Raw genomic sequence first — 15,115 nt, 5'->3', positions numbered from 1 at the left:
CAATGAAAATAAACTTCCGCCAGTTGTGGCAAATGCCTGATTAGTGGAAAGCATTACTGGTTTAACTGTCACCGGTTTTCATCACAGTGCAACCATTCACAGTGCTATACTTGTGCAGACACCTGAAGGTGAATATGCTTTGCTGTTAAAGCAGTTCCCGAACCTGACCAGGCGACCCGGTGCACCTAAACAGATTCTGCATAATACAGTCCCAGTTGTGGCTGTTAAAGGGTTCCGCACCCAGTCACCAGGGAGCTGGTTTATTTTTTCAGCTGTGCTTGTGCCTTCTCCATGCACGATATTTATTCCTCTGCTTTTATGTTCCATGTTTTTATGTTCAGTATTGTCACTCTAAGTTACAGTTCAATTAGCCTTCTGCTCTCACTAAATAAAGAGTTTCCTGTTGAGTGTACCCCTTTAGCGTTGGACTAATCAGAAATATTAAGTTGACCAGTTTGAATTACACTGTATAGCGTCCCCAGTGCCATATTACGAAAAGACTTTATAAATAATTTAAAGAAGACATTCATAATTTGTAAGAGTTTTTTTTTTCATGTAGCCGTAACATAAGAATTTCTCTGTCCAAGTTTCAAATGCAAAGAAATAATTTATGACAAGAATACACTCTTTTGTTAATTTTTTTAGTCGTCTTTATTACTTCTTCTCTTGTTTTTCTTGTATATAGACGGACATCTTTCGAGTGCTGACAAATGTAAGCATATTTGTATGAGTTAAGCAGATAATATATTAATTGAATATTATTGTGCACTTTTAATTTGTAAGAGGTGATCCCGATTTCATGTCCGCCTTCCTTGAATTAACCTGCATTCAAGTAAGTTACAGCTCAACAATTGCAGCGGCCGATGCAGCCAACGACGCCATTACGTGGCGATATTAACTTATGAAAAAAATTAGCGGAAGCTGAAAGCTCGCCCGCTATTAGCATAATATTAATTTTTCTCCACAGCCGCCCGACGTTGCAGAAAATACTTAGCTTTAAGATTCTTATTTTCAGTACCATAGCCGAGACCCAGAGCCAGGACTCTGACTACAATACAATGGTTAACGGAGGTAAGAAAACTCTCGCGCGTGTGTGGGCCGCAATTGTAACTAATAACTAAAGATCTTATGCTTTAAGGTGAACTGACTAGCCGAGGAAATTAATATGAAAAGTTTAATACATTGTACAACTTATATGCTCATGTTTTAAGATTCAACGAGTCTAACATTCATTAACGTAACGAATAATTTGAAATTAATATTGTTAAAAAGGAGAACTTCAGGAAAGCATTTAACCGTAAAAATCAAAATTAAATGGAATATCACTTTTATTAAGGCCCACCACGTAAGTCGGCAACAATCAAAAAATAATAATAGTAACAATAATATATATATTAAATTACGACGGCCGAAGTTACGCGAGACCTGACTGTGACAATTTTATAGGTAGCAAAAGAAACAGACAAGGAGGAATGGTCAGAAGTGTTCTGATAAATTAAACAGAGTTTTCAAAATTATTCTGCTATTTGTGGAACAAAAACTCTATAATCTGTGTGTTTTGAAAGTTTTGACTAATGATTGTGAGACAATTAGTATATGCAAACCATTTAAAAACTAATAGTTGCTCTCCGATTTCAGGGAATGGAATGAAGGGGAAAACTTAATTATAACTGTACTGAAAATGAAATTAAGATGTGCAGGACTTTCACGAGGTCAATGGATGGTAGATGAACCAAAACAGCTTTCTGACAGATTCCAAGAGATAAGAAAAGACCAATACGATGTACTAAACAGCATGGAATTTAAGAAAACGATAACAGACGGATACACAAGTGTAATATAATGCACGATATCATTCCATTTATATTTAATACAGATTTAAATTTCACTTTTTTCTAATGTAAAATAAAGGAAAAAGAAATAATTAACAGACATTAATTCACAGACAAAAACTGTAAGTGATAAACAACCTTTTGTATACGAGCATTAGTCCAAAATTTGAGGCAATCCACTGCTTTATAAAGGAAGCAGTTCTCTTCATAATAACTCATCAGGTTTTTAACAATTCTGAATGTAAGATACTACATTAGATAATTCAGAAATTTCTCGGCATTACAGGAAACAAAGGTAAATGGTAATATATCAGTGTGTACAACAGCATTATAAATGAGAAATGTAAGTATTAGACGCAAGTAATTGTACTCACAATGCACGTTTTTCGTGTTTTCTTAGGAGCATACATTCCTTTATGGTTTCGTCTGTAGTGCACCCAAACTGGATCATTTCCATATGTTTGACTGTAAGCTGTAATTAAAATTGGAGATCTATTGGTAAACATCTACAAAATGACACACACAAATTAAATACCGCAACTTCTATTTATACATGTAATTATTCAGACAGGTGTCAGAACTATTGAGAAAGTAGCTGCAGATCCTACAGAACAGTTTACACTCCATTCATTCATGACAGTGAATTCAGTCCTCATATACCCTTTATATGTAACACCAAATTTCTTTTCTCTTTCGGAGAGGGAATGAATTCTGAACTGTGACCTCACAGCTCAAAGTATTCTTTGTGTTGCCTAGCTCATCTGATATAATCAACTCCCACTACATTCATTTATTTATACTGAAGCTACCTACTCTGTAAAGACATAACAAACCTGTAATTTTTTAACTCTAAGAACTGCTTTGCAGTGGTGTGTGATCAGTCTCTCAACTACGACTGACTGACCAAAATCAATACAGATAACACTAATCGCGCATTTATGTTCCCCTCCCAAGACATATTTATGAAAATATGGTGGCAGTTACAAAGTAGGGTGCTTGGGTCTGGGATTTTTTTTAAAAATTTAGTAGGCAGACTCATGGATGGTAGCTTCATGTGTTAGGATGACTTTAGAGAAAAAAAATAAGTGACAAACAATGATAAATGCTGCAAGCAAGTCGTTGGCTGTTCGAGACTGCACATGGCCAGTCATCGCTTTCACAGCACTTTGCCACATTTTGCTCCGACCAGCACCCGCAACTTCATGTTTTCCTGTCTACAATCACTGATGAAGACATTGCAAGTCACTGAACCAGTGCCATGACCACACCAACATGCAAGTTTAGAGTTTTGTGTCAACACACGCCGCAAGTGATCTCTAGAGCACCTCAATAAGTTAAGAACAACTGCTACTGGATTTCTGGGTATTGTGAGTTGTGTCGTCAGCCATGGCAGATCTGACAATGAAATGACCAGCGATTGTGGTTCGGAGCAGGAAGCTAGGCCACAGGCAGAAGTGCCAGCAGAAGCTAATCCATTGGATCTTATTTTGGCATTTCAGTTAGGAGAATTAAACTCACAATTTTAAAACAAATTGGAAGATTTATTTTCAAATAGTGGTAATTTTAATTTTAAGTTTGAAAATAAATTTGGGAATAAGAACTAATTTTGAAAAGAAGTTTAGGGGTTAAATGACAAATTCAAGAGAATTTAAAGCAGCACAAATGATGGATGGTGGGAAGTTATATGTTTTCAGACGTCAAAAAACATGTCTTCTACCAAGTTGGAAACAATCAAGGAGATTACAAGGAAGGATATGAGAGGGAATAAGTTAGAGTGGAACAACTAGTATGATTAGCAGCAATGCTAAACATATGAAATCTGAATTAAAATGTGATATGAAAACACAAGCTATAAGTTTTGACACCAAGTTAATGGCTGTTATATCCTTACAGCTGTTAAAAGCAGGAAGTCCTGCATACTTTACATTCACCCTGTCAATCAGGGACCTGTGTCAAAACCAGTTTTAGGTGACAACAGCTATCAACCTGTATCTTATCATTATGTAGGAATAATTTTGTCACGGGGATGCTGGACAATATTTATGAAGTGTGAGAGTGTTCTGTGCAATCTCACACAAAACAACTTAAGTTCTAATGGATTTGGAAATGATAGTGTTTTTGAGAAGAGTATCCTCAAAAAATAATGGCATGAGATCAAGAAGATTAGGCTACAAAACAAATTTTTGAACAGGTTAGTGCATGGAAGCAACAAGGAGACAATACTTTTTTCTACCAGCGAGAACTTTGCATATTACTCCACTTCTACGGACCACTGGCGTGGCGAGTTAACTGTAATTTACACTCTTCTTGAAACACAGTTAAATGAATTGTTCAACTGAAATTTAATTCACAGTTCTACTGATTCAAATCTCCCCCCCCCCCCCCCCCAATAAACCATGGATCTTGTTGTCGGTGGGGAGGCTTGCGTACCTCAGCGATACAGATATCTGGCTGTACTGTAGGTGCAAACACAATGGAGGGGTATCTGTAGAGAGCCCCAACAAACGTGGGGTTCCTGAAGAGGGGCAGCAGCCTTTTTAGTAGTTGCAGAGGCAACAATCTGGATGATTCACTGATCTGGCCTTGTAGCATCAGTCAAAACAGCCTTGCTGTGCTGGTACTGCAAATGGCTGAAAGCAAGAGGAAACTACAGCCGTAATTTTTCCTGAGGGCATGCAGCTCTACTATATGGTCAAATGACGATGGCATCCTCTTGGGTAAAATATTCCGGAGGCAAAATAGTCCCCCATTCAGATTTCCAGGTGGGGACTCCTCAGGAGGACGTCGTTATCGGGAGAAACGAAATTGGCATTCTACGGATCAGAAAGTGGAATGTCAGATTCCTTAATGGAGCAGGTAGGCTACAAAATTTAAAACATAGGAATGGATAGGTTAAAGTAAGATACATTGGGAATTAGAGGAGTTCGGTAGCAGGAGGAACAGGTCTTCCGATCAGGTGAATACAGGGTTATAAATACGATATCAAATTGGGTAATGCAGGAGTAGGTTTAATAATGAGTAAAAATACAGGAACACAGATAAGCTATTATGAACAGCATAGGGAACACATTACTGTAGGCAAAATAGACATGAAGCCCACACCCACCATGGTAGTACAAGTTTATATGCCAACTAGCTATGCAGATGAGGTAGAGATTGAGGAAATGTACAATGAGATAAAAGAAATTATTCAAATTGTTACAGGATCCAAAAATATGAATAGGACGACTGGAATTCAAAAGTAGAAAAGGGAGAGAAGGAAAAGTAGTGGATGAATATCAACTGGGGAAAGGAATCAAAGATGAAGATGCCTGGAAGAATTTTGCACAGAGCGTAATTAACACTTGGTTTAAGAATCATGAGAGAAGGTTGTATATATTGAAGAGGCCTGGAAACACCGGAAGGTTTCAGGTTGATTATGTAATAGTTAGACTGACATTTAGGAACCATATTTTAAATTGTAATACATTTCCAGGGGCAGTTGCATACTCTGATCACACTTTATTGGTTATGAACTGCAGATTAAAACTGAAGAAGCTGCAAAAAGGTAGGAATTTAAGAAGATGAGACCTGTATAAACTGAAAGAACCAGAGGTTGTAGAGGGTTTTAGAAGCAGCATTAGAGAACGATTGACAAGAACATGAGAAAGGAATACAGTAGAAGAAGAATGGGTAGCTTTGAGAGATGAAATACTGAAGGCAGCAGAGGATCAAGTAGGCAAAAAGATAAGCGTTAGTAGAAATCCTTGGGTACACAAGAGATATTGAATTTAACCGATGAAAGGAGAAAATATAAAAATCCAATAAATGAAGCAGGTGAAATGGAATACAAATGTCGAAAAAATGATATTGACAGGAACTGCAAAATAACTAAGCAAGAATGGCTAGAGGACAAATTTAAGGCTATAGAAGCATATATCACTAGGGGTAAAATAGATACTGCCTACAGGAAACTTAGAAAGACCTTTGGAGATAAGAGGACCACTTCCATGAATATCAAGAGATCAGGTGGAAAACAAGTCCTAGGGAAAAAAAAGGTAAAGCAGGAAGGTGGAAGGAGAATATAGAGGGTCCACACAAGGCAGCTGTACTTGAGGTCAATGTTACGGAAATGGAAGAGAATGTAGATGAAGATGAAATGGGAGATATGATACTGCGTGAAGAGTTTGACAGAGAACTGACAGACTTAAGTCAAAACCAGACCCTGTGAGTAGAAAACATTCCATTAGAGCTGCTGATAACATTGGGAAAGTCAGCCATGACAAAACTCTTCCATCTGGTGACAAAGATGTACGAGTCAGGCGAAAGACCCTCAGCTCCATGAAGAATATAATAATTCCAATTCCAAAGAAAGCTGGTGCTAACAGGAGTGAAAATTACTGAAGTATCAGTTTAATAAGTCACAGCTGCAAAACAGCAACAGCAATCCTTTACAGAAGAATGGAAAAACTGGTAGAAGTGGACCTCGGGGAAGATCAGTTTGGTTTCTGGAGAAATGTAGGAACACACAATGTAATACTGACCCTATGACTTCTCATGGAAGGAAAGGCAAACCTACATTTCTAGCATTTGTAGGCTTAGAGAAAGCTTTTGACATTGTTGACTGGAATACTCTCCTTCCAATTCTAAAGGTGTCAGGGGTAAAATACAGGGAGTAAAAGCCTATTTACAATTTGTACAGAAACCAGATGACAGTTATAATAATCGAGGGACACGAAAGGGAAGCAGTGATTGAGAAGTAGTGGGATAGGGTTGTAGTCTATCTCCGATGTTATTGAATCTGTATACTGAACAAGCAGCAGAGGAAACAAAAGAAAAATTTGGAGCAGAAACTAAAGTCCAGGGAGAAGAAATGAAAACTTTGACGTTTGCTGGTGACATTGTAACTCTGCCACAGACAGCAAAGGACATTGAAGAGCAGTTGAACAGAATGGACTGTGTCTTGAAAGGAGGATACAGGATGAACATCAACAAAAGAAAAAGAAGGATAATGGAATGTAGTCAAATTAAATCAGGTGATGGTGAGGGAATTAGATTAGGAAATGAGACACTTAAAGTAGTAAAGGAGTTTTGCTATTTAGGGAGCAAAATAACTGATGATGGTCGAAGTAGAGAGGATATAAAATGTAGACAAGCAATGGCAAGGAAAGTGTTTCTGAAGAAGAGAAATTTGTTGACATTGATTATAGATTTAAGTGTCGGGAAGTCCTCTCAAAGTATTTGTATGGAGCCACGTATGGATTTGAAACATGGACGATAAACAGATTACATAAGAGAATACAAACTCTTGAAATGTGGTGTTACAGAAGAATGCTGAAGATTAGATGGGTAGATCACATAACTAATGAGGAGGAACTGAACAGAACTGTGAAGAAGAGAACACTGTGCGACAACCTGATTAAAAGAAGGGATTGGTTCATAGGACACATTCTGAGGCATCAATGGGGCACCAATTTAGTACTAGAGGGAATCGTGGACAGTAAAATTCGGAGAGGAGGCCAAGAGATGAATACAGAAAGCAGATTCAGAGGGATGTAGGCTGCAGCAGTTAATCGGAGATGAAGAGGCTTGCACAGAATAGAGTAGCACGAAGAGCTGCATCAAGCCAGTCTTTGGACTGAAAACCACAACTACTACTCTGATTCAAATGAGATCAACAGTAAAGTATTTGGTTGGTGCATAAATTCAGTGTTTTTCCGTAAGTTTTATAAACACAACAGATACACACGAGACTTTAGTCATCAGCAATACCGTATTTACTCGAATCTAAGCCGCACTTTTTTTCCGGTTTTCGTAATCCAAAAAACCGCCTGCGGCTTAGAATCAAGTGCAAAGCAAGCGGAAGTAATGAAAAATGTTAGTAGGTGCCGCCACAACTAACTTCTGCCGTCGAATATATGTAGCGCGACACAGGCATGCTTTGTAGGCACAAAGATAAATACTGGCGCCAAAACCTCTGCGTCAGTTAATAAATTTAAAAAAAAAAGTGGAAGACGAGGTTTTTTTTTTTCTCCGCCGCGAGTTTCGACCACTGCATTTTCATACAATATCCAACGAATTAAATACAAATTCCGTATTGTTCATCTTCGAATGTAGCACAATTTCAGTGTACTACGAAAATCTGACTGGCAAGACTGTTTGTTTGGGATGTTTGTCAATATGGCCAACTCCACGTTCTGAATTTTTTCCTGTCTGTGAGATGAGATGGTTACTAATAGGAACCTGATGAAATTTGAATCACATACAGTATTCTCTTCACCATAAGAATAATACGAATATAAACATTTTGCCATGTATTCTTTCGTGTTTGCTGCTATCTCATTTAAATCCTGTCTGCCTAATAAACTACGAAACTAGAGTGAGACAACAGCAAATGCGGAAGAATATACGTATCGTGACATGTTTATATTCGTATTATTCTTATGCCTAATAATGATATAGTCTGAAATGAAGCACGGCAAGTGACTAGATTTTTAAATCTAAGATGACTAATTTCTGTGCAGAATTTGATGTAATAAAGAAACGGCCGCAAAGATTTTCAAACCGAGAAAAATTTTCGCCTAACTCTCATTCAGAACATGTTCTATCATACGCAGTCTATTATTTGATTCTTGTTGATGATTATCAAAGAAAGCAGCAGTGTAAGTAACAACAAATAGCAGTCTCTTCCCATTGTTTCGCTAATGAGAAGATTCCTCTCTTTTTTGTTTTAATTGTACGCGGCGGTAGCGCGCACAAAAGCAAGCCATGCCGCGAGCCGCGACAGGCCGTAAACACGCACTATCAGAATGCGACAAACAATGCATGACACAGTGCAGTAATGCATTTTCAGCTTAAGAGTGACGCAAACACCTACAACAAAGAAAACGGCACTTATCAGATCAAAGCAAAATAGGCAATCGATTCAAACCAGAAGAAGCACGTGAAAAAGGAAGGGTACTCGTATAAATACGGACGGAGCGCCTGACGCATAGCAATGGCTACTAGAGATGGGGGATCCGCTCTTGAACTAATTCATAGAGTTGAATCTTTCAAAGGAGTGAACAATCAGTGATTCAGAAAAAAAGAACGGTAGCCCCAAACGTTTCCCACGGCAGAGAGAGAGAGAGAGAGAGAGAGAGAGAGAGAGAGAGAGAGAGAGAGAGAGAGAGAGAGAGAGACAGCATATCAGCAGCGCTTCTGCTTGTCAGAGCACAGTGCACGCCACACAACACAGCCAGCGCCAGCCTCTGCCCTGCTTCTACCTTGGCTGCCTGCATTGTGCAGTGCCCCATTGGATTTTGTGTTTCACATATGCCGTGCCGTCTCTGTGCGTCGTCTGCCGCCTGCAGTGTCTGGCGCAGCGTAACTTCGCATCGCACTCTGTCGGCGATCGTTTCAGTTGCACGTCCTGCCCTCTGGGCAGTTGATGCGAGCAACAGGACAGAGAGCCACCTAGCGGATAACATAGGAACTACTTGCAACAACCTGCTCGCAAGGGAACGGACGATTTGTCTCTGAGCGGGTGAGTTCACCGCTCCCCCCCACCCTCGGAACTCGCCCGCTCAACGCTCACCCCACCGTCTCGACTGTAGCCAGAGCGTTGAGAAAAGCGACTCAGGTGTCACTCTGGTCTCTGCGGTCTCAGCTCACGCAGTAATACAGCTCGCGGCTCGACCTGCTCGACTCAGCGCCTCTGCATCGGAGTTCGTCTCTACTGGATATTGTTCTTCGTAGTAATACCGCTATGTATATTACATTATTATGTTATGTATACATCAATTGTTTTTATTTTATTTTTCTTTGTTTAAACTGATTAGATTAGGTTCCTGACGACTCCTCTTACTATAGGATTTTTATTATGGACACTCGAATTTACGCTTTAATTACGAGCGAACCGATAAACATATTGCAAAATGTGATACACCAATATTTTCCTTGTTTTATTCTGCGTAAGGCTATATGCAGCACTTCCGTTTTACAGTCAAATTTATATTTTTTTTTCTTATTCTGGTACGGATTTTGCGATTTTAGGCGTCTTCGGAAGGAAACGTTCACTTTAAAAATATATGGCTTGCGATGTATTTGTATGAGGTTAATGAAATTTTAATACATTATAGCCAAATATATTGTTAATGTAAATCTCAAGTTACAACATTTTCCGATCACCCAAAAAACCACGATAGTGCAAAATAAATCAATAATCCAAAACTTTGTCATATCGTGGAAATTTCAATAAACAATACAAAATTCTCACTCATTATCTGTGTTACTTCAAAACAGGATCAAATAAGATCAAAATACAGGTATAGTACTGGAATAAACCAAGTTTAAAGGGCAATGTGCCTTCCATTTATTTTCTATTGTAAATGAGTGGTGAGTCATGAAAAAGAGCTAATTCATTTCAGGGAGTGAACAGTTCTGATCCAATCTCTGAAAAGAACAGTTTTGTCCATCTCTAATGGCTACGTGGTAAAGCTTAACTGCTAAGCTTACGACTCGAACCAAACTACTGTAGCTGTATTGTCACTCATTCGACCTAAATTGTGTCTCATATTACAATGGACCAACTTTGTTTCGATTTGGAGGTGTGGCCTAAAACTTTTCTCTCCCCTTGAATTTCGAGTCTCAAATTTCAGGTGCGGCTCAGATTCGGGAAATTTTTTTTTTCCTCGATTTCGAGTCTCATTTTTCAGGTGCGGCTTAGATTCGAGTAAATACGGTACATATTCTCCTTCACTATTTACATGTCTGCCAATTCTGGATTAACTTTTTGATTCCGCAATTTTAGAAATGACAGGGTTTTGAAGAGAAGAACTCATCGACAGCACATTTTCACCTACAAAGAAAGTTCCTTGAAGGTTGTTTTTTAGAGAGAGGAAAAGCTGAAAATCAGAGGGTGCACAATCAGGTGAATAAGATGAGTGCAGAATGACTTCCCAACCCAACTCCAGTATAGTGTATTTCATGAGTCCAGCAGAATGCTGGCGGGCTTTATCAAGGAACAGCATCACTTCACACAGGCTTCCTAGTCATTGTTCTTGGATTGTGTCTGCAAGACATCTCAGTTGTTGACAATAAATGTCAGCAGTGATGGTTACACCTTGGGGAAGCAATTCTAGTACATCACACTCACTGTTTCACCAGATACATAACATTTTCTTTTGGGAATGGGCACCGGTCTTTGTATTGGCTCAGAAACTCTTTTCTTTTCCTTGTGTTAGCATAAAGATACCATTTCTTACCATCAGCAACAGTAAAGGATAGGAACGGCTGGTGTTGCTGTTGAGCCAATTGATGAGGTTCAAGTACAGATGCACATATGGCTACCTGCTGATTTCTGTGATTTTGGCTTAGAGCACGCAGTACCGAACACACAATGTTTTAACCCTCCCCATTGCATGCAAATGTTGCACAATGGTGGGATGATCACATTCACTGTATTTGCTAATTCTCGAGTAGAGTGACGTTGATCACTGTGGCTCAATGAGTTTAAAAGACCCCCAAAGGTCAATCTGAATGTGGAGAGTCCCTAATGTTAAAATGATCCTTCTTAAAATAAGGTGCTCTGTCCAACGTCATTATCCTCACACACGACACAAATGTTTCTGTTGGCTACCTCCGCTGCTGTCACCCCTACAGTGAACTCAGATGGAAGAACAAGTCAGAAACATTCTAATTCCTCCACTTGGCACTCCATTTTCTAATGTCCACAGCTACACCACTCACTCTCCAAATAACAAAATGTAAACTCCAATGAAAATCAATAAATAAATTGCAATCAGGCTACAGTGGAACCTCGCATGTTCCAGTATCTTACTCGTAGTGCAAAACATTAGTTAAGGGAAACAATTCATCCCTTGTAAAATATGATAATCCGTTTCATCCAGAAAAGGTACTAAAAGTTTTATCTTATTTGTGCCATTTATTCAAAGAGAATTATACATAGAGTATTATGTGCTTTATTATTCACGATAAATAGCCAATTCTCTCTTACTAGGGAGCTATCGTCATTTGTTTCTGCAGAGGCTTCAACTCTTGGCGAAAATGTGACACAGCATCATCATCGTCATAAATGTTTAGCAAGTGTAGCCACTGCTTTATTCAGGTGATGATTTTCAATGTACAATGCAACCGATTCGCAAGCTTTCAGAGTGTCTCCTATTGCGCCACAAGATTGCTGTTACCGCCTCTTCCTCCTCCTCTGAAGAACTCCTCTCTACAACTTCCTGCTGTGAAACACATTGCAACTTCATAAGCTCTTTGGTGGTCATATCTTGGCTGTGATCTTCCACAAGCTCATCAATATCATTGTTATCCACTTTTAGTCCTATGCTCTTGGCCAAAGACACAATCTCGTTGACTACAGGCTTCACAGGTACCGACTCAAATGCCCCAGAGTCACATTTGACAAAGCACTTCGGCCAAAGCTTCTTCCAAACAAAAGCGAGAGTTCCCATGCCTTTTTGATCATCTTGGTGCACACACCAATTTGAAGTAATTTTTCCAAAACTCTCAGAGTGAGATTGGAAGCTTCAGTCAACTCAAAGCAATGCTCGATGAGCGCTTTAGTTTAGAGCTTCTTAAAATTAGAACTGATCTTTTGCTCCATAGGCTGGAGTAACGAAGTGGTGTTGGGAGGCAGAAATTGGATATTGATGAATTGAAATTCTTCAAGGACGTGGTCTTGTAGGCCTGAAAATGGGCAAGAGTGTTGCCCATAACAAACAAGACAAGGAATGGCAAATTCATCTCATCTCAAGCAAATACTTTTTCAATGAAGGACCAAACACTTCATAGATGCAATTACAAAAAAGATTGTGTGTCACTCACACCTGGACCTCCACATCACATTTAACCTGCTCTTCAGAACTTCGCACTTCTTGAAGGCTTGTGGAGTTTCTGAATGGTACACAAGCAGCAGTCTAATTTTCAAATCACTGCTTGCACTGGTATAGATTAGCATTGAGAGACAGTCTGACTGGCTTGTGACCAGACAGTGCCTTCTCCTCTGATGTTATAAAGGTGTGCTTCAGCATCTTTTACCAAAATAGACCCATCTCGTTACAATTTGAAACCTGTTGCAGCAGATAACCTTCAGAATCTACGAGCATCTTGTAGTGACTGATGAAGTTCTCTGCTGCTTTTGTGTTGGTGCTGGCTGCTTCACTGTGACTCTCAACACTGTGGATGCCAATTCTTCTCTTGAAGTTCTCTAACCACCCACGGCTTCCCTTAAACACTACTTGGGCCGTTTATGATCCTGGTATTTTCTTAATGACGCTGGCAAAAATCAATCTCGCCTTCTCGCAATTAATGTTCTCTTTAACAGTGTCACCTTGCAATTGCTTTTCATTTATCCACATAAGGAGCAACTTTCTGACATAATCCAGAATATGAAACTGTTGTTTAGATATTCTTGTCACTCTCTTTGAAGCATATATCTCCTTAATCTTGTCATTTTTCTTGAGGATGATGCAAATAGTTTATGTAGACTGACTGTAAGTACATGCTAAATCAGCAACGCTCGCACATCTGTGTTCTTCACCGATTTTATGTTTCATTTCTCAGGTAATTTTCTTTCTCTTATGGTCATCTTATTGCAGCTTTACCTTCAGGGGCATTTCTATGAAGATTATTAAAATCTGCACACAAAAGAACACTGTGTGAACCAAGCTTAGAGAAATCTGATCAAAAGCTGCACCTAAGAGGGTAGCGGAAAGAGCGCTAAACCCAGACTGTAGTACATACTAAAGAGATTGTACATAGCTGCTGCTGGGAATGAAAGATGTTCATACTGCTGAACGTTTCCCATGCTTTAAGCAAATGACTGGTGATGTCACACTAAATCGTCATCACTCGTTATGCAGAACGTCGCTCATTAAGAGTGTCAGTTTTTTTACAATTTGTTTTGCTTGTTATGCAAAGTGCACATTATGGAAGGTGCTGGTTTACAAGGCTCCACTGTACCAACATGCAAAACTAAAACACTACAAACTTATGCACCAATCCAATATGTGGCGTTGAAATGTGTAGTTAGATGTTGTGGCATTTCAGTGTTGATTCCATTTGGATTGAGTGCTGTGTTGTGTTGTGGCCAAGAGCCAGAGCCTGAGGAGTTCTCATTATTCATTGAAACAAAGTTTATATGGTTCCAGCCATGAGAAATGGACAGGTTTTTAACGTATACCAGGCTTATGGGTAGATAGAAGGCTGAGGAATGGCTGTCAGATGCAGATGCTTAAGCACAGTGTGCCACTTACAAGGGAACCTCCCCATTGCACCCCCCTCAGATTTAGTTATAAGTTGGCACAGTGGATAGGCCTTGAAAAAATGAACACAGATCAATCGAGAAAACAGGAAGAAGTTGTGTGGAACTATGAAAAAAATTAGTAAAATATACAAACTGAGTAGTCCATGTGCAAGATAGGCAACATCAAGGATAGTGCGAGTTCAGGAGCGCCGTGGTCCCGTGGTTAGCGTGAGTAACTGCGGAACGAGAGGTCCTTGGTTCAAGTCTTCTCTCACCTGAAAATTTTACTTTCTTTATTTTCGCAAAGTTGTGATCTGTCTGTTCGTTCATTGACGTCTCTGTTCACTGTAATAAGTTTAGTGCCTGTGTTTTGCGACCGCACGGAAAACCGTTCCATTGGTAAACGAAAGGACATGCCTCTCCAATGGGAACCGAAAACATTTGATCGCAAGGTCATAAATCAACCGATTCCTCCACAGGAAAACACATCTGATATATTCTATCGACACTGGTGACGGCATGTGCGTCACATTACAGGAATATGTTGTCGACCCACCTAACTTGTACACTTGGCGAATGGGTAAAAAGATTCTTCTACCTTGCCCGATTTAGGTTATCTTGTGGATGTGATAATTACTCCCAAAAAAGTGATGAAAACATAAGAGTTTGTCACATAAACTGAAAATAAAAAATTAAAACTTTTCACTCGAGCTGACAGATCAGGTAAGCTACCTCCTGACATGTCAGCTCCTCCTTCGGGGAAATAGCAGGGTTGCCACAAGTTTCCACATGTGATATTACCCGATTTCCAGCCAATTTTAACATTTTTCCCTGACAAATTTTGAGATTTCAAGGGTAAGTTAAGACATATGTTGACAATCTGTCTTTGCAGCTACAGTACAGGAAACAATAATGCAAATGAGGAAATATCTAAAAACTTGCAAGCAGATAGAGTTTCACGATGTACACAAGAATCTTAAGCACTAACATCGACATCTTTTTTAATGAACTGTTTTTAGATGGACAATGCAAGAGAAATGGAATGAGTGTT

General features: G+C 39.2%; 1 protein-coding gene across 1 annotated transcript in view; it reads right to left on the bottom strand.

Moving 5' to 3' along the window:
- Positions 1-15,115, bottom strand: part of LOC126190859 (28S ribosomal protein S18b, mitochondrial) — a 48,505-nt gene that overhangs the window by 10,992 nt on the left and 22,398 nt on the right. The window contains exon 3 of the mRNA XM_049931453.1: positions 2,207-2,304. Within this exon, the coding sequence (XP_049787410.1) occupies positions 2,207-2,304 (98 nt within the window). The remainder of the gene's footprint in view (positions 1-2,206; positions 2,305-15,115) is intronic.

This window comes from Schistocerca cancellata, chromosome 6 (genome assembly GCF_023864275.1).
Source record: "Schistocerca cancellata isolate TAMUIC-IGC-003103 chromosome 6, iqSchCanc2.1, whole genome shotgun sequence".
Taxonomy (NCBI): domain Eukaryota; kingdom Metazoa; phylum Arthropoda; class Insecta; order Orthoptera; family Acrididae; genus Schistocerca; species Schistocerca cancellata.
The sequence above is the reverse complement of the archived record's forward strand: the minus strand, read 5'-3'. Positions and strand labels throughout refer to the sequence as shown.